General features: G+C 49.4%; 4 protein-coding genes and 1 long non-coding RNA gene across 8 annotated transcripts; 3 read left to right on the forward strand and 2 right to left on the reverse strand.

Annotated features, from left to right (window-relative positions):
* Window positions 1–35: 35 nt before the first annotated feature.
* LOC136190845 (large ribosomal subunit protein bL28-like) lies at window positions 36–796 on the reverse strand. Its single transcript, XM_065979133.1, has 3 exons — window positions 639–796; window positions 285–582; window positions 36–226 (listed from the first exon to the last, which is right to left on the reverse strand). Exons 1-3 carry the CDS (start codon window positions 755–757, stop codon window positions 131–133), a joined length of 513 nt encoding a protein of 170 aa, XP_065835205.1. The 5' UTR covers window positions 758–796; the 3' UTR covers window positions 36–130.
* LOC136190831 (death-associated protein kinase dapk-1-like) lies at window positions 312–6,830 on the forward strand. Of its 3 annotated transcripts, none has more exons than XM_065979106.1 (21): window positions 312–597; window positions 654–893; window positions 955–1,159; window positions 1,213–1,298; window positions 1,357–1,428; window positions 1,479–1,577; window positions 1,632–1,724; window positions 1,788–1,862; window positions 1,915–2,013; window positions 2,118–2,210; window positions 2,262–2,316; window positions 2,382–2,458; window positions 2,522–2,587; window positions 2,636–3,247; window positions 3,311–3,515; window positions 3,579–3,703; window positions 3,752–4,822; window positions 4,876–4,939; window positions 4,993–5,049; window positions 5,233–5,804; window positions 5,854–6,830. In XM_065979106.1, exons 3-21 carry the CDS (start codon window positions 991–993, stop codon window positions 6,370–6,372), a joined length of 4,209 nt encoding a protein of 1,402 aa, XP_065835178.1. In that variant the 5' UTR covers window positions 312–597; window positions 654–893; window positions 955–990; the 3' UTR covers window positions 6,373–6,830. The 3 variants fall into 3 exon arrangements, with proteins under 3 accessions (XP_065835178.1, XP_065835179.1, XP_065835180.1); XM_065979107.1 differs by having other exon boundaries at window positions 654–889; XM_065979108.1 differs by having other exon boundaries at window positions 654–736.
* Window positions 6,831–7,362: 532 nt separating this feature from the next.
* On the forward strand, window positions 7,363–8,551 carry LOC136190847 (uncharacterized). Its single transcript, XR_010670632.1, has 5 exons — window positions 7,363–7,456; window positions 7,507–7,553; window positions 7,607–7,683; window positions 7,749–8,024; window positions 8,073–8,551. It is a non-coding gene; the product is annotated as an uncharacterized lncRNA (long non-coding RNA).
* Window positions 8,552–9,983: 1,432 nt separating this feature from the next.
* LOC136191339 (nicotinamide N-methyltransferase-like) lies at window positions 9,984–10,781 on the forward strand. Its single transcript, XM_065979663.1, has one exon. It carries the CDS (start codon window positions 9,984–9,986, stop codon window positions 10,779–10,781), a length of 798 nt encoding a protein of 265 aa, XP_065835735.1.
* Window positions 10,782–11,212: 431 nt separating this feature from the next.
* On the reverse strand, window positions 11,213–14,633 carry LOC136190838 (uncharacterized). Of its 2 annotated transcripts, XM_065979121.1 has the most exons (5): window positions 14,554–14,633; window positions 12,926–14,142; window positions 12,745–12,873; window positions 12,367–12,491; window positions 11,213–12,304 (listed from the first exon to the last, which is right to left on the reverse strand). In XM_065979121.1, the coding sequence occupies exons 2-5, from the start codon at window positions 14,039–14,041 to the stop codon at window positions 11,290–11,292; spliced, it is 2,385 nt and encodes a 794-aa protein (XP_065835193.1). In that variant the 5' UTR covers window positions 14,042–14,142; window positions 14,554–14,633; the 3' UTR covers window positions 11,213–11,289. The 2 variants fall into 2 exon arrangements, with proteins under 2 accessions (XP_065835193.1, XP_065835195.1); XM_065979123.1 differs by lacking the exon at window positions 14,554–14,633.
* Between the last annotated feature and the right edge of the window lie 41 nt (window positions 14,634–14,674).

Consider the following 14,674-nt stretch of genomic DNA (forward strand, 5'->3'; position numbering starts at 1 on the left):
GTAGGCCTAGTGAACCTTTTTCTTTGCCCATGTCATTGATTCTTATTCTTAGACTTATTATTGACATTTTTAAAAGACACGGTACACGTACAATAAATAGAGAAAAGAGAAGAAGAAAACTATGCTGAGTTCATCTTGCAGCAGCATACTCAGGATTCGGAGGAGGCAACTTCTCTCCTGGTACAGGTAAGATATCGCGTAAGGAAACCCCAGACGTCCTCGTTTCCTCAGAGAGAGAAAAAAACTAGTCTACCTTACGACCAGCATTTGAGAGAATCTCTTACTTTCCCTTCGTTCTCAGACCACCAAGCCGGTTTTCGAGGCACCCGTCTCGCTTTCTTCGGCACGTCGACGCCCCCGTCGCCTTTCTCTTCGATTTTCGTCCACATATCGCGCTTCAGTTGCGATCCGAAATCGGACGCGAGTTTTCTATCCGGGGTGTGGAGAAGGTAAGGGTCGAATCCGCCCGCCTTGTCTATCCATCGCATTGCCGCCGTTGTGACGTTCATCGTGTACGATCGGGCCATGATTTCGCTTTCGTAGGTGCGTCGTTGCGAATTCGGCTTCCACGTTCGCTTCGTTCTGAAGAGAAGACGGGTAATTCGTTTTCGAATGCGCGACGTGCAGCGAAAACTTGCTTCTTGTTCGAGAAGGTGACGCGATGGCCAAACGTGATGCCTTTTCCGGCGAATAAGCCTTCTCTGGCTCGCTTGGGAATCGATTTGAGGCAAGGAAAGTAAGATCCGAGACGCACCATTTTGGCACGTGACCTTCGTTATGGCCACTTATCGTGTTTGCGGCCTCCGCGCATGAGTGGTTGTTACGTGCCAGTCGTGCCAGTCGTGCCTTGGCTGTTTGAACTCTGAACCGGTTACATCCGTTGCGAACAGTGTGTAGGCGACCCCCGTTACTCATCGTTGCTGATAGTTGTTGTGCGACGACGATCTCTTTTAGCTGTCAAGGCGACTCATAAATTTCTTGCGACGAGGGATGTCGCGACAGAGTCCAGAGGGGGCTGCACTCCAATCTATCGACGCTGCACACCAAGCCATCACACTCGCTGCAGCCGAAGCCGAAGCTGCAGTTCTGGCTGCAGTTCGTAAAGGAGACATTGAGGAAGTGAGACTACTCCTCCAAGGAGATGAATCGTTAGCAAAAGGTACGCAGATTGGGCGCATTCCACTTGACGATCGAATCTTTTGTGCTTTATAGAGCCACGCCTACTGGAAGTGGCCTTTGATAAGAAAAACGAAGAGATTGTCCTACTTTTGGTCAAGTACGGGGCAGCTATAGACTTGGTCTGGCTTTATTCTATGTACATAGACAGGAGTGTTTTAATTGTTTTTCTGTATAAAGGAGGCGTTTCATCTTGCGAATGTGTATGAATTTTTGGATGTTCTTAAAGAAATGATGACTCGTAGCCCACAGGTCTGCATATATTGCAATTGGGATAATTTTTATTTACTTGAAACCTTTAGGAAGGAAGCATGGCTTTGTTGAATGCTTGTGAGAAGGGGTGGGTTCGAATTGCTGAAAAGCTGATCAACGCCGGGGCGGATGTTAATAAGGCAGACAAGGTATGAGTGCATAACACGTGCTTTTTTAAATGTCAAGTTTAAAAGAAACTTTAGAGAGGACTTTGCCCTTTGTTGGCTGCATATAAGAATGGGAAATTTGAAATTTTAAGGCTACTGATCAATGCTGGGGCTGACATTAAAAATCTGGTATGTTTCTTTTCTTCTTATGTGATTTAAAGACTAGAAAATTTTTATGCTGCTCGTAATAAGACTGATGTTGATGTTGAATTTTCAAAAGAACTTATTGCAGCTGCAGAAAAGGTCAATACTTCTGATTCAGGAAAGGTATCATGCATCACTTTCGTAAATCTGTTTTCAGTATAACCTGTACATTTAGTTTAAGAGCGTTTCTTTGTTGACAGCGTGTGAGAAGGGTAACGATGTATTTGCAAAAGCACTTATCGATGCTGGAGCAGACGTCAATAAGACAGACAAGGTATTTAGAGTCGACTACGTAGAACTTTTGTAGACCTGTCTTTCCCCTACGAAAAATACATTCAGTCTAGAAGAAACTTCACTAATCCGAGTCAATAATTTTAGAACGGAAAAAACGCATTATTTTATGCTTGTTCGCACCGCCATTACTCAATTGGCAAGTTACTAATAGAATCTTGTTCAAATCTCGCTTCTGATGTAAGAGTGCTTTTATGCCACAGTGAACAGCGTAGACTAATTCTTTCCTAGTGCGATCAATCAAGCCTGCGCGCTATTTTACAGCAACATCTATATTCTACTGATCGTATGCATCATAGTCGCACTCATTTGTATTTTTATTTTGAATGGAATTCGTCAATTTGCTTGCAGAAGTTTCAAAAGATGCTCTGGGTCTCGTCAAGATGATCCTTGAACGATCGCCTTCTCTTGCGGACCTTCCGGACGAGGTGCGTGCTGTAGCAGAGAAGAATAAAAAACGTTCATACGCGGTCTCTAACTTTCATTTATAGAACGACCATCGTCTTCATGAACTGCCTTGTCCGTTAGAGCTGAAAAGTTTTTTAGCTGGCTTTTGGGTACGTGTCTTGCCTACGAGTTCAATAATGGACGGTGTATTTTGTTAGGTTCATTATCGGTATCAAGAGCTTTTCAAGCAGGGCACAAAAAAGCCGACGACAATTAAAGTTTGCGTTGTTGGTGAGCCGAGAGCTGGCAAGACAACTCTGATAAAGTCTCTACGAAATATTCACTGGGAGAAGGGAGGCGATGATAAGCGTACGGCAAGCGTTGAAGTGACGGTTGCAAATATCAAATCCGCGGGCGGCGAGCTCGTATTTTGCGATTTCGCAGGCCAGCGTCTTTTTCATAAAACGCACGCGCTATTTTTTTCCGCATCTTCTACAATCTTCTTTCTCGTTCTTGATCTGACTACCAGCGAAGAAGAGCTTAAAAAGTCGAGCGGTTATTGGACGTCATTCATAAAATGCAGCGTGTTTCTTCTTGGAGAGAAAGCGCACGTTGTTGTCATTGGCAGCAAAAAAGACCTGCGTTCTCCGTCCAATGTAGACAAGAGAGAAATAGTGGGAAACGTTTTGCAGTATCTTCAGGCTAACTTTGGGCAATGGTTTAATTTCTATGACGAGCGGTTGTTTGTCTTAAATTGTCGTAACCTGAAGTCTAAAAACTTGGACAACTTGAAGGGAGCTCTTGGCAAACTGAAGCGCCGCTCTCTTGAGGTAAAAGGATAGAACGGCGTTGTTTCCTTATTTAAATAAATATGGTAACTATATTATTTTTAGACGGCGAAGGATGTTCCAATCATTGTTGAGACAGCACAGAAAATCTTTTTGCCAACTCTGCGAAATCCGAGCCCTTCCAGCTCATCAAAGAACAAACTGAAGCGCGCATTTACGTTTTCTCGACAGACACCCGAAGTTCGGCATGCTAAAGAAATACAAAAAAATATAATTTCGCTTATGGAAGTCCATCTAGATAACGAGGCAAGTTTTGCTCGAGACCGGATGATTTATTAATTAATTAACTAATGTATTTTTAATGTTTAGGTAGGCGGATCCGCGTGCAACTGGTTTATTAGCAACGACGTCTTTAAAACACTCATGGTTAAAGGCGTCTGTGACTGTGCACCAGAACTTCAAAGCCTTTTTATTGAATTTTTACAAGCAATTGGAGAAGTGAGAAAACCGTGTGACATGCAGTGAGTAATGTTTTGCTATGTTTAGATTCTTGTTATTGGTAATACCGTTGTTTTGGATCCTCCGTGGCTGTGCCATAACGTCTTTGGTCCGCTCTTGTCTCCTGACAGTTTTACAACTCATCTCGAATCGTCTGCATCTGGCATAGCCAATAGAGAAAAAATTCAGACTGTTCTTAAGAATTTTAACAAAAAAGAGTCGTGGGGAAATGTCGACAATACAATCGAACTTCTATGTCGCTTGGAAATATGCTATTCGTTGCAACAAAAGGACTCATACCAGTTTCCCGCCCTAATCAAAGAAGATCGTCCGAATAACGCGTGGGATGAAAATTCTGAAATGACAGTCTACGTCGGACGCCGTTTGAAAAGCGAAAACGAGACCGATATAATCACTCCAGGGACTATGTCATTTATTCAAAGCAGCGCAAGAACGCGTTTTCAACCGTCGGAGCCCGTCGTTTGGCAAGGTGGCCTATTGATCGAAAGAACGATTGACCGTGTTTCCGTTGAAGGAATGATAGTATTTAAGAATCGCGAGAAGGCGATCGATTTCGTCGTTCGCGGTCCCAAGCATTCCGAGCGGCAATGCATGAAGCACCTAAGAGATCTAAGAAACGTAGGGACGAAAATTCTTCACGAGAAGAGTCCAGGGACCACTCAAAGTCTTTTGTACATTAGCTGCACAGAACTAAAGCAGCGCAAAGACTTTCCTGCTGCCCACAAATCACAGACTGTCGAGAAAATGATGACGACTTCCGAGTCTTCGAACACAAAGGTGGGGCTACAAGACACTTTGCGAGACCTCCTCGCTCTCCCCGACGATCATTTTTCTTATCTTCCTCACGAAGCTTTCGACATCGTTTGTAATTTTCTCGATAAGGACACTGAAGGAAGATCGGAATTAGCTAAATCTTTGCCAGGTTTTTCAGCAATTGACAGAAATCAGTGCAAAACTGCGGAACAATTGCTTACTCGTTGGAGTGAACGTCTCAAAGCCACGATCAAAAGCTTTTCGGACACCGCACAACAATTGGGCTTGCTTTATCTTTTGGCTATTCTAAGCGATAGCGGCGCTCTTAAGCTCTCTGATGAAATGGTACATTGAAGCAGTCTCGGTAAAGAATTTTTCCGAATGTGTCTTGTGTACAGAAAAAAGACGCTCATGACGATTTGGACTTTTTTGAAGAAAAATCTGCAGCAGAAGTAGTGGAAAGTAAGCAGTCATTGTGCTATATATTGAAAAGTTTGGTTATTGTACACTCGCAGGGCGGCGTTCTCGTCTGTCAACAGTTAGTGCTCCTACGTCGCCAGATTGGGCATCAGGTTTGGCTTTGCATATTAATTAAACTACGGGGCCTGATACTACTTAATTAATAAATCATTTGCCTAATTATGTATACGAGTCACCATGTGAAAGGTGCGACGTTTAGTGAATCGTCCATTTTTTACATTTATCGCTTCACTGCTAGTAATTATAAGCCGCAAACTTCATGCATATTTCTGTAGGACCCAGTTCGGCCATCGAAGACGTCGATTTGTGTTTTGTCGCCGTCAGCAAGAGCGAGTACCAGGCAGCTCGCGCCGTTTTAGAGAAAGCCACCGGCAAGTCGATGTCACAGCACGATCACACAAAAAAGGATACGCAACGTCTTGGTGTGATCACTCTGGATTCTCAATGGCCGAATTATTTTGCTAAGGGAACTAATCGCTCCCTTCGAATCGCTCTCGTTTGCCCCACAAACGACGGACGGGAAGGAATCGTTCAGTTGATAAACAATTTGTTTCAGACGACGTTGAGTCCTTCGGTGATCGCCTTGGTGGGGTGTTGCGCTGGAAGAACGGAAATGGACGTGCATCTCGGTGACTTGTTGGTTCCTTTCAAAGTCACTCGCGACTCTGGGACAAGATTTCAGGGCGGTGAACGATCGGCGAATGCCGAATACAAAGAGTTGGACGACGATCTGAAGAAGCTGGTTAGAGCTGCTGAAATGAGCGATGATATATCGAAGGCGTGGTTGGGCCTGGTTCCAGAAGAATTTCGAGACGCTCCATGTCCTGTCGATTTGCAAAGATCTATAGTACGTACATTTCTCATTTGATACTGCTGTAAAGTCTTTATCTGTTTAGCTGGAGTTGAGCGAAAAAGCAGTAGACACTGACGACCTCTATGAGAAGATGCGCACGTGCGACGAGTGGAATTCCGATTTTTTTACGATGGACGTGCTGAAGGAAACCGTGCAGCATCTCGCCGACGAAGGTTACGTTAGTACTGATAAAGAAACGGGATATATACAGTGCACTAAACGCAAACCGAAGTTAGCTGCCAGATCACGTCAGAAGCCCAAAGTTATCACGAAGAACCTGTATACTGGTGACGTTGTCTATGACGAGGTCGATTTTTCGGGCAAAGCTCGTGAAGTTGGGCAGTCGGAGCTGGCTGGGTACGATTTGGAGGGCTATGGGTTCCTTCACAGCGTCCGAAGCAACCACGCGAAGGCCATCGTTGTGAAAGGAGTTTCCAACTTAGGATCAGCCGCAAGCCTCAGAGCGGTTCCTGATTACTACATAAAATATTGCGCTGCATCAGCTACAGCGTTTGTCTGCCACTTGCTGAAGAATCGATCGTTCTTATTTCGTGCCGACTGAGACGTGACCTCAGGGCTGCGTGCTTTCACTTTCACTTACCAGTCCAGAACATTAGGCATTAGTAGTATGCCCAGTTGCTGTTATCTTTGCCCTGATATGCTACAGGTAGGCTGAATGTGTTTGTTGCTGTTTACGCGCTTTCGTGTGCTTTAGCTACTTTTTTTGACCAGAGAGTTGCTTTTTGCATCGTAAAAACGTACTTTTTAGCAGGGATTTTTGTACTGTTTTATTAATTAACTAGATAATGATGGCCTTTCGTGAGCCATCATGGGATCCCCGAACACCCCTAGCTGTAGCACATTCTTATTACTCTAATTTTTGTATAGCCTTTTTGCATAATTTGCATCGCACTGCCTAACCACGCGAGTTGGCATGCTTCATTTTCCGCAAAAGCCTACATGTACAATTTGGCCTCTTATATGTAAGCACAGAGCTATACCTCTCCTCACCCTAACATCTGCCCCTTTGGGTAATCGTGTCACGAGGCCCATTATCAGCTCGCAGTTGGGTTTGCGTGCTGCGAGCGCAGCTCGCAGCACGACAAACCCAACGTGCTCTTTTACTGCGTTCCCTTACTGATAAAGCTCATTGGTATGTGACCGTTATGTTTAATAGTATTTATCCTCGATAATGTAGCCTGTATAATATGCTACTGTACTCGGCCCTGTACTCGTTCCTGAAATGTTTTGAACACAATCCGGGGTTCCTATCTACTGTGACGTCACCTTTTTATGTACATTTTGTTCAAAATACGGGAGAGTATGACATCACAATGAATGTGATGTCATAAAGGCACCTGTGTGCGTGATTGGCCTAAGAGCGATTGTGACGTGAGCGTTACCGACAGACAGACAGACAAACACTTTCCGATTTTGCCCGATCACGTTTGAGAGCCCCTCCCACCAGGGCGCGCGCGGGCGAAGCCCGCGCGCGCCCTGGTGTTCGGGGAATTAATATTTTTATGTCGCAGGCCACTTCTTTGCTCGCTACTGCGCGTGCTCAAACGTTTAGCCAGTAGCCAAGTGTGTAATAGCCACGTTATGGTCCGTTCTGCCTAAGATGCGAGCCTGTGCGAGGCGTTCACGTAAGCGATCGATAACTCTTAGCTAGGGGTCGCGACTGAAGTTGTCTTAGGGTGTGCGCTTCGCGTCCTTGCGAAGGCACTACTGTACTCTTTGAAGGTCCGAGAATCCTCGCCATCCTTGCCACGTGCTGAAGTCGATTTGTGTTGTAGAAGTGGCAAGGTGAACTCGATGACGTTGAATTCGTAGCGAGACCTCGCTTGGCCGGGCGAAGCTCAGATGCGCTAAGGTGAGCTCTGACCTTTAGTTCACGCAGAATTAACTCGTCAGACTAACGTTTTCTTTCCCGCGCAGCATCGTAGAAAGGGTTTACCACATGGGGGGCCCCTCGATCCGCTACGTTTCCGTTCAGCGTACACTTCTAGTCGTTTTGAACAGCTCGATTGTTCTGGCCGACATTGGTGAAGCTGAGCTCGACCCGAGTGGAAAATCTCTTTCGAATGACCTGTTGTTTGCGTGGAAGACGACACTTTGCAAGCGCTTCGCTGCTCCGATGTTTCGGATATTTCATGTATCGATTATTGAAAGCCATGATCGCGTGCGATGGGACGTTCGTTCGAAGTGATTCAGGTCCCCGGGGAATAACTCCACCGTGGCTTTCATTCATCTACGTTTTAGTTTAGCTTGTTTTCCAACGGGGGACAATGATAACGACTGCTGGTTGTGCTCAAGTTTAGGATGCAGTTCATTGGACTTTACCTTGATCAGGGCCATTTGATGTTTTGAATTTATATTTTATATTTCTCTTCTCTTAGGCTGATCAGCATGCTTTGCAGAACTACATGGGGTGGATGAATGACTGTCAATTGTGTGTAGCGTGCAGCTGTGATGTCTGTCAGTGCACGTGCTTTTTTTGTAGTGCATGAATGTGCTAGGCTTGTTAGGCACACAATATACACACGCACACCAGGTTCTCTAACGCACAGGCTAAGCCAAAGTGCGTTAGAGAACCTACTAAACGCGTGCACCTCCAGTCTTCTGGCTTTCTTCCGCGCACTTGCCTAATAAAGCGCGCAAGGAGAGCCCGGAGACTTGGAGCGCGTCTGCCAGTCAAAAGTAGGGGAAGCCATGTTCAAATTTTATTTAATAAAGTCCCGGATGTACAAAAATCGAACAAAAACCGGTCTATACTTCCTCCTTGATGCAGGAAGAGGAGAGCTATGCTCCCCTCTCCCGCGTTCCCACCTCTCCCCCAACGGGGAAAGAGGTGGGCCCGGCGCTCCTTGTCCATTGTCCTTGGCGTCTTCTTCGGCGCTCCTTGTCCTCTTCTCATCTCACTCCCATTAATTGAGGGGAGCGAGAGGGACCTAACTTCCCCCCAGGTCCAAGGGGTGTGACATACTCCCATGTCATCCAGGGCCGACTTTCACCCAAGCCGCAAGGAGGCGAGCGCATTAGACGAGTTAACCTCCAGCTCCCAAGGAGGTGGGATCACCCAATCATCCCGCAGGTTGAGGCCTTCAGTATACCCCTTTAAGGCCCAAAGGGGGTACCCTCGCCACCGGGGCACGGGGGGAGTCATTAACCCAAGACCCGGGAGGACCGCGATTTTGCCCACAGCGTCTTGCCCAAGTGGGGGATGGTAGTTATCACTCGTACCACCAAGAGTAGGGCCGCTCTATCGCCCCGGCAGAGGTGCGGCCGCTTTTCGCTCTCGGCCCGGAGGGATGGCTGCGTCTGCCTCGTCGGATTGGGGGAACGACTACACGACAAAACAGTGGGCAAGAGGAATCAATGAATCAATACCTTGACAAATATCTCTGACGTCTCTCTGTCACGTGCACACCCTGCCAATAATTTAGTAGAAGGACGCGTGCCATATACGAAACAATGGCGATGTTTCGTACGTGCGCGCCGTTTCGAGGCCTAAAAGGAGCCTTTAGAGAGAGCCTAGCTTGACGCTCCGCGCGTGCACGTGCAATAGGCTTGACGTCACGACGCCTCGGGTTACTTAGGGGGCCCCTTCGTTCTACTCGCGAGGCCGTCTTACTTTGCAGTAACGATTCGAAAGCTTGTTGCAATCTAACGCAAGGGTGTGCACGTGCAAGTGCAAGGATTCTCGTAGAGTCGGCTAAGATGCACGTGGCCACGTGGCCGACCGTCGACGTACGGAGACGCCGATTCTGGGGCGTACCGAGCAAACAAAAGCGAACGCATAGACGCGCCATGCAAAAATACGGTTTCTAGGTCACTGTGAAAGGCCCTCGATCGTTCTTCGGGCGACGCTGACGCGTTTATCGAACAGAGGCGCCCCCGGAGCGAACGGGAGAGCTATTGGGTCGCTTACCTTTTTTTGCATCCAGAAGAAGGAGTTCTGGGTCTGCTTCTCTTACGCGTGAGGCCGTCACTCATCGATCGAAAATCGCCGACGATATACGGGGGATTCGAGTCACGCGAGGCGAAATCGTGTATAAATACCTCCTCACTGATGTCATAAATTTATGACGTAAATAAAGCCGCCGGGAACGGCGGGCCCGTTGGTCACCATACCCAGTTGATATTAACTGTTTCTCCCTATCGAGTTTTTAGATGACTCAGACTGTTTACCAGGGTGAGGACTACCGTCGCTACTTCGACATAAACGCTTTCTACGACCACTACTACGAGAAACCTGGCGAAGACGAGGGGGGATTCGTCTTGGACAAATTGCACGAATTTTACACGAAAACGGCCCATTTCGCACCTGATTCGGCACTTATATTGGAGTTCGGCGGAGGTCCATCGGTGTCTCACCTAGTCAGTGCAGCGCCCTTTGCATCGAGCATCGTTCTCGCCGATTACATGTCCGCCGCTTTGCGCGTGGTCGACGAGTGGAAAAAGGCGCCGTCCCTTGCAGCGGCGCAGCTCGATTGGACGCCCTCCTTCCGGTACATTCTTCGAACCCTTGAAGGGAATCAAGACGACGACGTTCTAGAACGTCGAGCCGACCTCGTCAAAGTCAAACTCTCCTCGCTCGTATTGTGCGACGCACTCGACGACAGACCTCTCGGAAACGACGACTACGACAACTACTTCGACGTCGTCTGCACGTCGTTTTGCTTGGAAGTCGCCTGCCCCACTTACGCACAGTTCAAATTGGCCGTGAAAAAATTGGCGAAATTTCTCAAAGGGAGCGGATCGTGGTTGGTGCTCAGTTGCGCTCTCGGCGAAAGTAGCTACCCGGTTGGAGATAAACGGTTCTTTACTCTGCGTCTGACTGAAGACGACGTGAAGCAAGCTGTGATTGAAGCGGGATTTCGGCTTGTCGAGTTTGATAGCACAAGCGTTCGGTATCCAGACGAAAATCGTGCCACGGGAGCTTGTCATGCAGTCGGACAGTTGAAGTAAACACACCCACTATGTCGTCATTAATTTACCGTTGCGTGTTGTTATTCGTGTTATTCGAATATTTTAATTCTAACTAAGTCACGAGACTGTGTGTATTGGCTCGGGTGATCGACAAAGGCGGGCTACTTGGGGGTCGCTCGTTCTCCTAAGGTCGTGTTTCGCCTTTTCGCGATTGGAAAGTGTTTTTCGTGAAGTAGGCCTTCGTGGGACTCGGAGGAGGCTCGTTATCGAACTCGGGGCCCCCGGGAGCCAACGAAAGAGCACTTTCGACAGCTTACCTTTCTCTTTCGCATCCCAGAAGAACCCGTTCTGCGTCTGCTTCTCTTTTCGCGACTTCAAAATCGCGGAGACGATACACGCATACGGGAATGGAGTCACAAGGTCAACACCGTCACTTCCGTAAGTGTTTTCCGTCCGTCTAGGGTTCTTCATTTATGCTACGGTAACGATATTGTACAAATAAATATATAAGACACAGAATAGGTTTAGTACTAAGGTTATGGACACCTCAACCGTATTTACCAGAAGTTGATGGCTCTCGCAAAAGAGACACCCTATAGTTCTCCTCCTCCGAATTGTACGCAGCACCAAGCAAGTAATCCCTCACGTCCGCTCGACTCCTAAAACCGTAAAGCGCAGCGCAACGCTTGAACTGAAGCAACTGCGAAACGACGACCGCCGGCAAACTAATCCCGTCCATCAACGAAGGCGTCGTATCTCGTCGTCGAGCGAACTGATGACGAACGTGACCGTCGTTCTCGTCGTCTTCCTCCTTCGAAGGCGACGGCTGCGGCTGCGACGGCTGCGGCGGCGGCACGCTAAGAACAATGGGAATCGACGACGACCAGTTCGTATCTTGATCCCCGCCGGCGTCGTCGGACTCCACCGACGAGCTGGCGATTCGCTCTGCTCGCTCGCAAATTTCTCGCACGTCGATCGAAGCGCCCTCGTACAACGAACTGGACTCGATTGCCGTCGCCGCCGCCGCCGGCTTGGCGTTCATGTACCACTTCGTCGTGACGCCGACAATTTTCCGCTGTTTCGTCAACGCCGGACTCGACGGCGATTTGACGGCGATTCGTTTCCACGACGACGGCGGCGACGACGCTTCGCCGCTGCCGCCGCCGCCGCCGTCTTCGTGAACGCTGTCTGAGCTGCCGACGCCGCTATCGGAGAGCGGGCAAACGGACGGACGACTGCCTTCAGGGACGGTGAAAACGCGAATGTCGTCTTTGCCCGTCACGGACGTGTACGGATTGCTGGCGACGATTCGATGACCGGCGCCGACTTCGCTGCTCACGCAGCGCCGATGCGCGGACAGGGACGGTGCGGGAGTCGGTGGCATTGGCGTTTTGGGCTTCTGTTGCGCCGCCGCTACGTAGTTGATTATCTGGCATATGTCGGTGAGAAATATGCCGAGGAAGGGAATGCAGGGCGGGGTTTTGAGCGAGCGTTCCAGGCGGTTGCGGTACTCGGCGTAATTGTCGTTTTCCGACATCGTTTCGGCGAGATCGCGGAAGATTCTACGGGGGAGAACACGTATAGAGATTTGATTTTTTTCCCCCCCGAGTCGTTTTCTTCTCACTTTCGCTTTTTTGACGACACCTCCTTCCACGTCTTCTTCAAGCGATAGATTGGCGTGCATTGGAGTCCGGCTAGAATCGCTTTGAGGGAGTTGAAGTTCTTGAACGTGTAGAGCTTGTGAGCGGTCTGAAAACAGAGCAGAATCAATTGATACTACCAATTTAACAGGAAACACGGTCGCTCGTTAATTGAGCAACTATCTCAAAAACTTCCGCGCTTTAAACGACTAATACGATAATGATAGTTAGACTGTTTGTTTCTTACGAAGAAACGCAACTGCGTTTCCCCGTCGACGGAAGCGCCCAACCCAAAACAATAAGCAAATAAAGGATAAGAGATACCGAGAAGGAACACCCACTAGATGTACTACTCTATTTACCTGAATAAATCTTGACAGGATTCTCGCTCTCAACGCCAAATTCGTTTCGTTTAGTATCTGCGTCGCGACCATCAGCGCAAGGCGATTGAACCACTCGACCATAGCGACGATATTCGGAGAGAGAACCCTCTAAGAACCGACCCCTATAACTAAACACCGTCTAATCCTCTAAGTTCCTAACCTTGTCCTGCTTAGTCCAACGGCAGTCCTCGAATTCCTCGACTTTAAGAGCGGCCCACATGAGATTATCGATAACGCATATCTCCTCGGCGACGTACTCGACCGAAAACCTCAATATCGATCCCGCCGCCGCCGTCGCCGTCGCCATGGTCTCCTCCCCGGCGCTCTTCACCATTTCCTCGACATTCACCGTATCATTCAACTCCAAATCAGACAGGCTGTTAAAGCTCTCATCGAGACTCGACGCGAGTCCGACGGGACAAAAGCCCCCTTCGCTTATCGATCTCACGCGTCTCACCGACGTCGTCGTCTCCGAGCCCCCACCGCCGGCAATAGCCGGCAAACATCCCGCGGATTTCTTCGACGTTCGACTCGTCGCGCGCAACGGCGACGGCGTCCGACTCAACTCCGTCGGCAAATAGGGTCCCGTGTCGTCGAACTCGTCGTCGAGGTCGTAGTCGAGCGATCGGCCCGGCGACATCGATCGTCCGCCGTTTCGCTTCAAAAACGTCGGCACGCACATCGGCGTCGTCGTCGTCATCGCGGTCGACGAATTCTTCGACGATCGCCACGGAAACCAAAACGGCGAACGAACCGACTTCGTTTTCGTCAGCGTCGGCGTCGTCGTCGTCGTCGAATCGTCCCCGGACTGATTTTGCTCGTTCACGACGGCAAGAACGCGTCGGCGTGCCACTTCCGCCGCCGTGTAAACGACGCTTTGCTGAATCGCTCGATCGTACGACGCGTAGCGACTTCGCAACGCCGTCGTCGTCGTCGTCGTCGCACTGCCGTCGGAATCCGAATCGTCGTCGGCGTCGCCGTCGCCGACGTGCGCCGTCGTCGCCGCCGCCGCCCCCGACGACGATTTCGTCGACGACGGATCGGAATCGGCACCGCCGGTGACGTCATCATATTCCGTCGTTTCCGTTTCGGCGGCGAGCGACGGATCGCTCGAGCTGAGATGTTTCGCGAGACGACGGAGTAGCGGTCGTCGACGACGTCGCATCGCGTTTCTTCGTCGTAATCGCGCGCTTTCGTCGTCGTCGTCGGCGTCGGTGGCGACGACGTCCCGTATGCGATTTATCTTCGTCGACTTTCGACGTATGAGATCAGTCATGATAGAATCGGATCCGCGCTGAGTCGGTTCCAGCTTGCATCCGGTTTTTTCCCGAACGGTTCGATAGTGTGCGACGCCCCGGGGTTTTTTTTGTTCTCTCTCTAAACGAAAGGCGAACGCTAACTCGAGGAAGCCGTTTTCCTCTTTCTTATTCTATTTGGATCGTCGCGACGCGGGGTCCCCCTTCGACGACGGTCCCGATTACGATTAGTAGGTAGTGAGAAACCGCGAGTGTTGAAGAGAACGCAAATTCGATTGAGGGGGGGAGATCTCACGCTTCGGTGGCTCGCACGTTACGTTGGGAACCGTCGAAGGAATGTCCACTCTCTGGTCTCTCTCTCTCTCTCTTGCGCGCGCGCGCGTCGGGGCCGAAATCGGGGAAACGAGCGATGAAACGTCGACGGGGGCGAGGAGAGAAAGCGTGCGCGCCTATAGTATATTTGGATCGCGACGCGTCCGCGCGATAAGGGGCGACGGTCGGGCGCCGGTTCGCGTACAGTAGCGGAACGTACCGAGAGGGCACTCTCTTGCGGGTTCGAAGCGGTGGGACTGTCGAAGAGTACGAAACAAAACAAGATACGACGGAAGTAGTTCGAATACCAGGTGTAACGCGCGTTGACCTGTTCACACGAG

Source organism: Oscarella lobularis, chromosome 9, assembly GCF_947507565.1.
Source record: "Oscarella lobularis chromosome 9, ooOscLobu1.1, whole genome shotgun sequence".
Classification (NCBI taxonomy): Eukaryota; Metazoa; Porifera; class Homoscleromorpha; order Homosclerophorida; family Oscarellidae; genus Oscarella; species Oscarella lobularis.

Coding starts and splice junctions, on each gene's coding strand:
- LOC136191339 (XM_065979663.1), top strand. CDS start 9,984: ATGACTCAGACTGTTTACCAGGGTGAGGACTACCGTCGCTACTTCGAC.
- LOC136190845 (XM_065979133.1), bottom strand. CDS start 757: ATGGTGCGTCTCGGATCTTACTTTCCTTGCCTCAAATCGATTCCCAAG. Junction 583..638: donor GTCACCTTCTCGAACAAGAA/GCAAGTTTTCGC, acceptor TCTTCTCTTCAG/AACGAAGCGAACGTGGAAGC. Junction 227..284: donor GGTCTGAGAACGAAGGGAAA/GTAAGAGATTCT, acceptor TCTCTCTCTGAG/GAAACGAGGACGTCTGGGGT.
- LOC136190838 (XM_065979121.1), bottom strand. CDS start 14,041: ATGACTGATCTCATACGTCGAAAGTCGACGAAGATAAATCGCATACGG. Junction 12,492..12,744: donor TCCTGTCAAGATTTATTCAG/GTAAATAGAGTA, acceptor CTCTGTTTTCAG/ACCGCTCACAAGCTCTACAC. Junction 12,305..12,366: donor GTGTCGTCAAAAAAGCGAAA/GTGAGAAGAAAA, acceptor TCTCCCCCGTAG/AATCTTCCGCGATCTCGCCG.
- LOC136190831 (XM_065979106.1), top strand. CDS start 991: ATGTCGCGACAGAGTCCAGAGGGGGCTGCACTCCAATCTATCGACGCT. Junction 1,863..1,914: donor ATACTTCTGATTCAGGAAAG/GTATCATGCATC, acceptor CTGTACATTTAG/TTTAAGAGCGTTTCTTTGTT. Junction 3,704..3,751: donor TTTTACAAGCAATTGGAGAA/GTGAGAAAACCG, acceptor TGCTATGTTTAG/ATTCTTGTTATTGGTAATAC.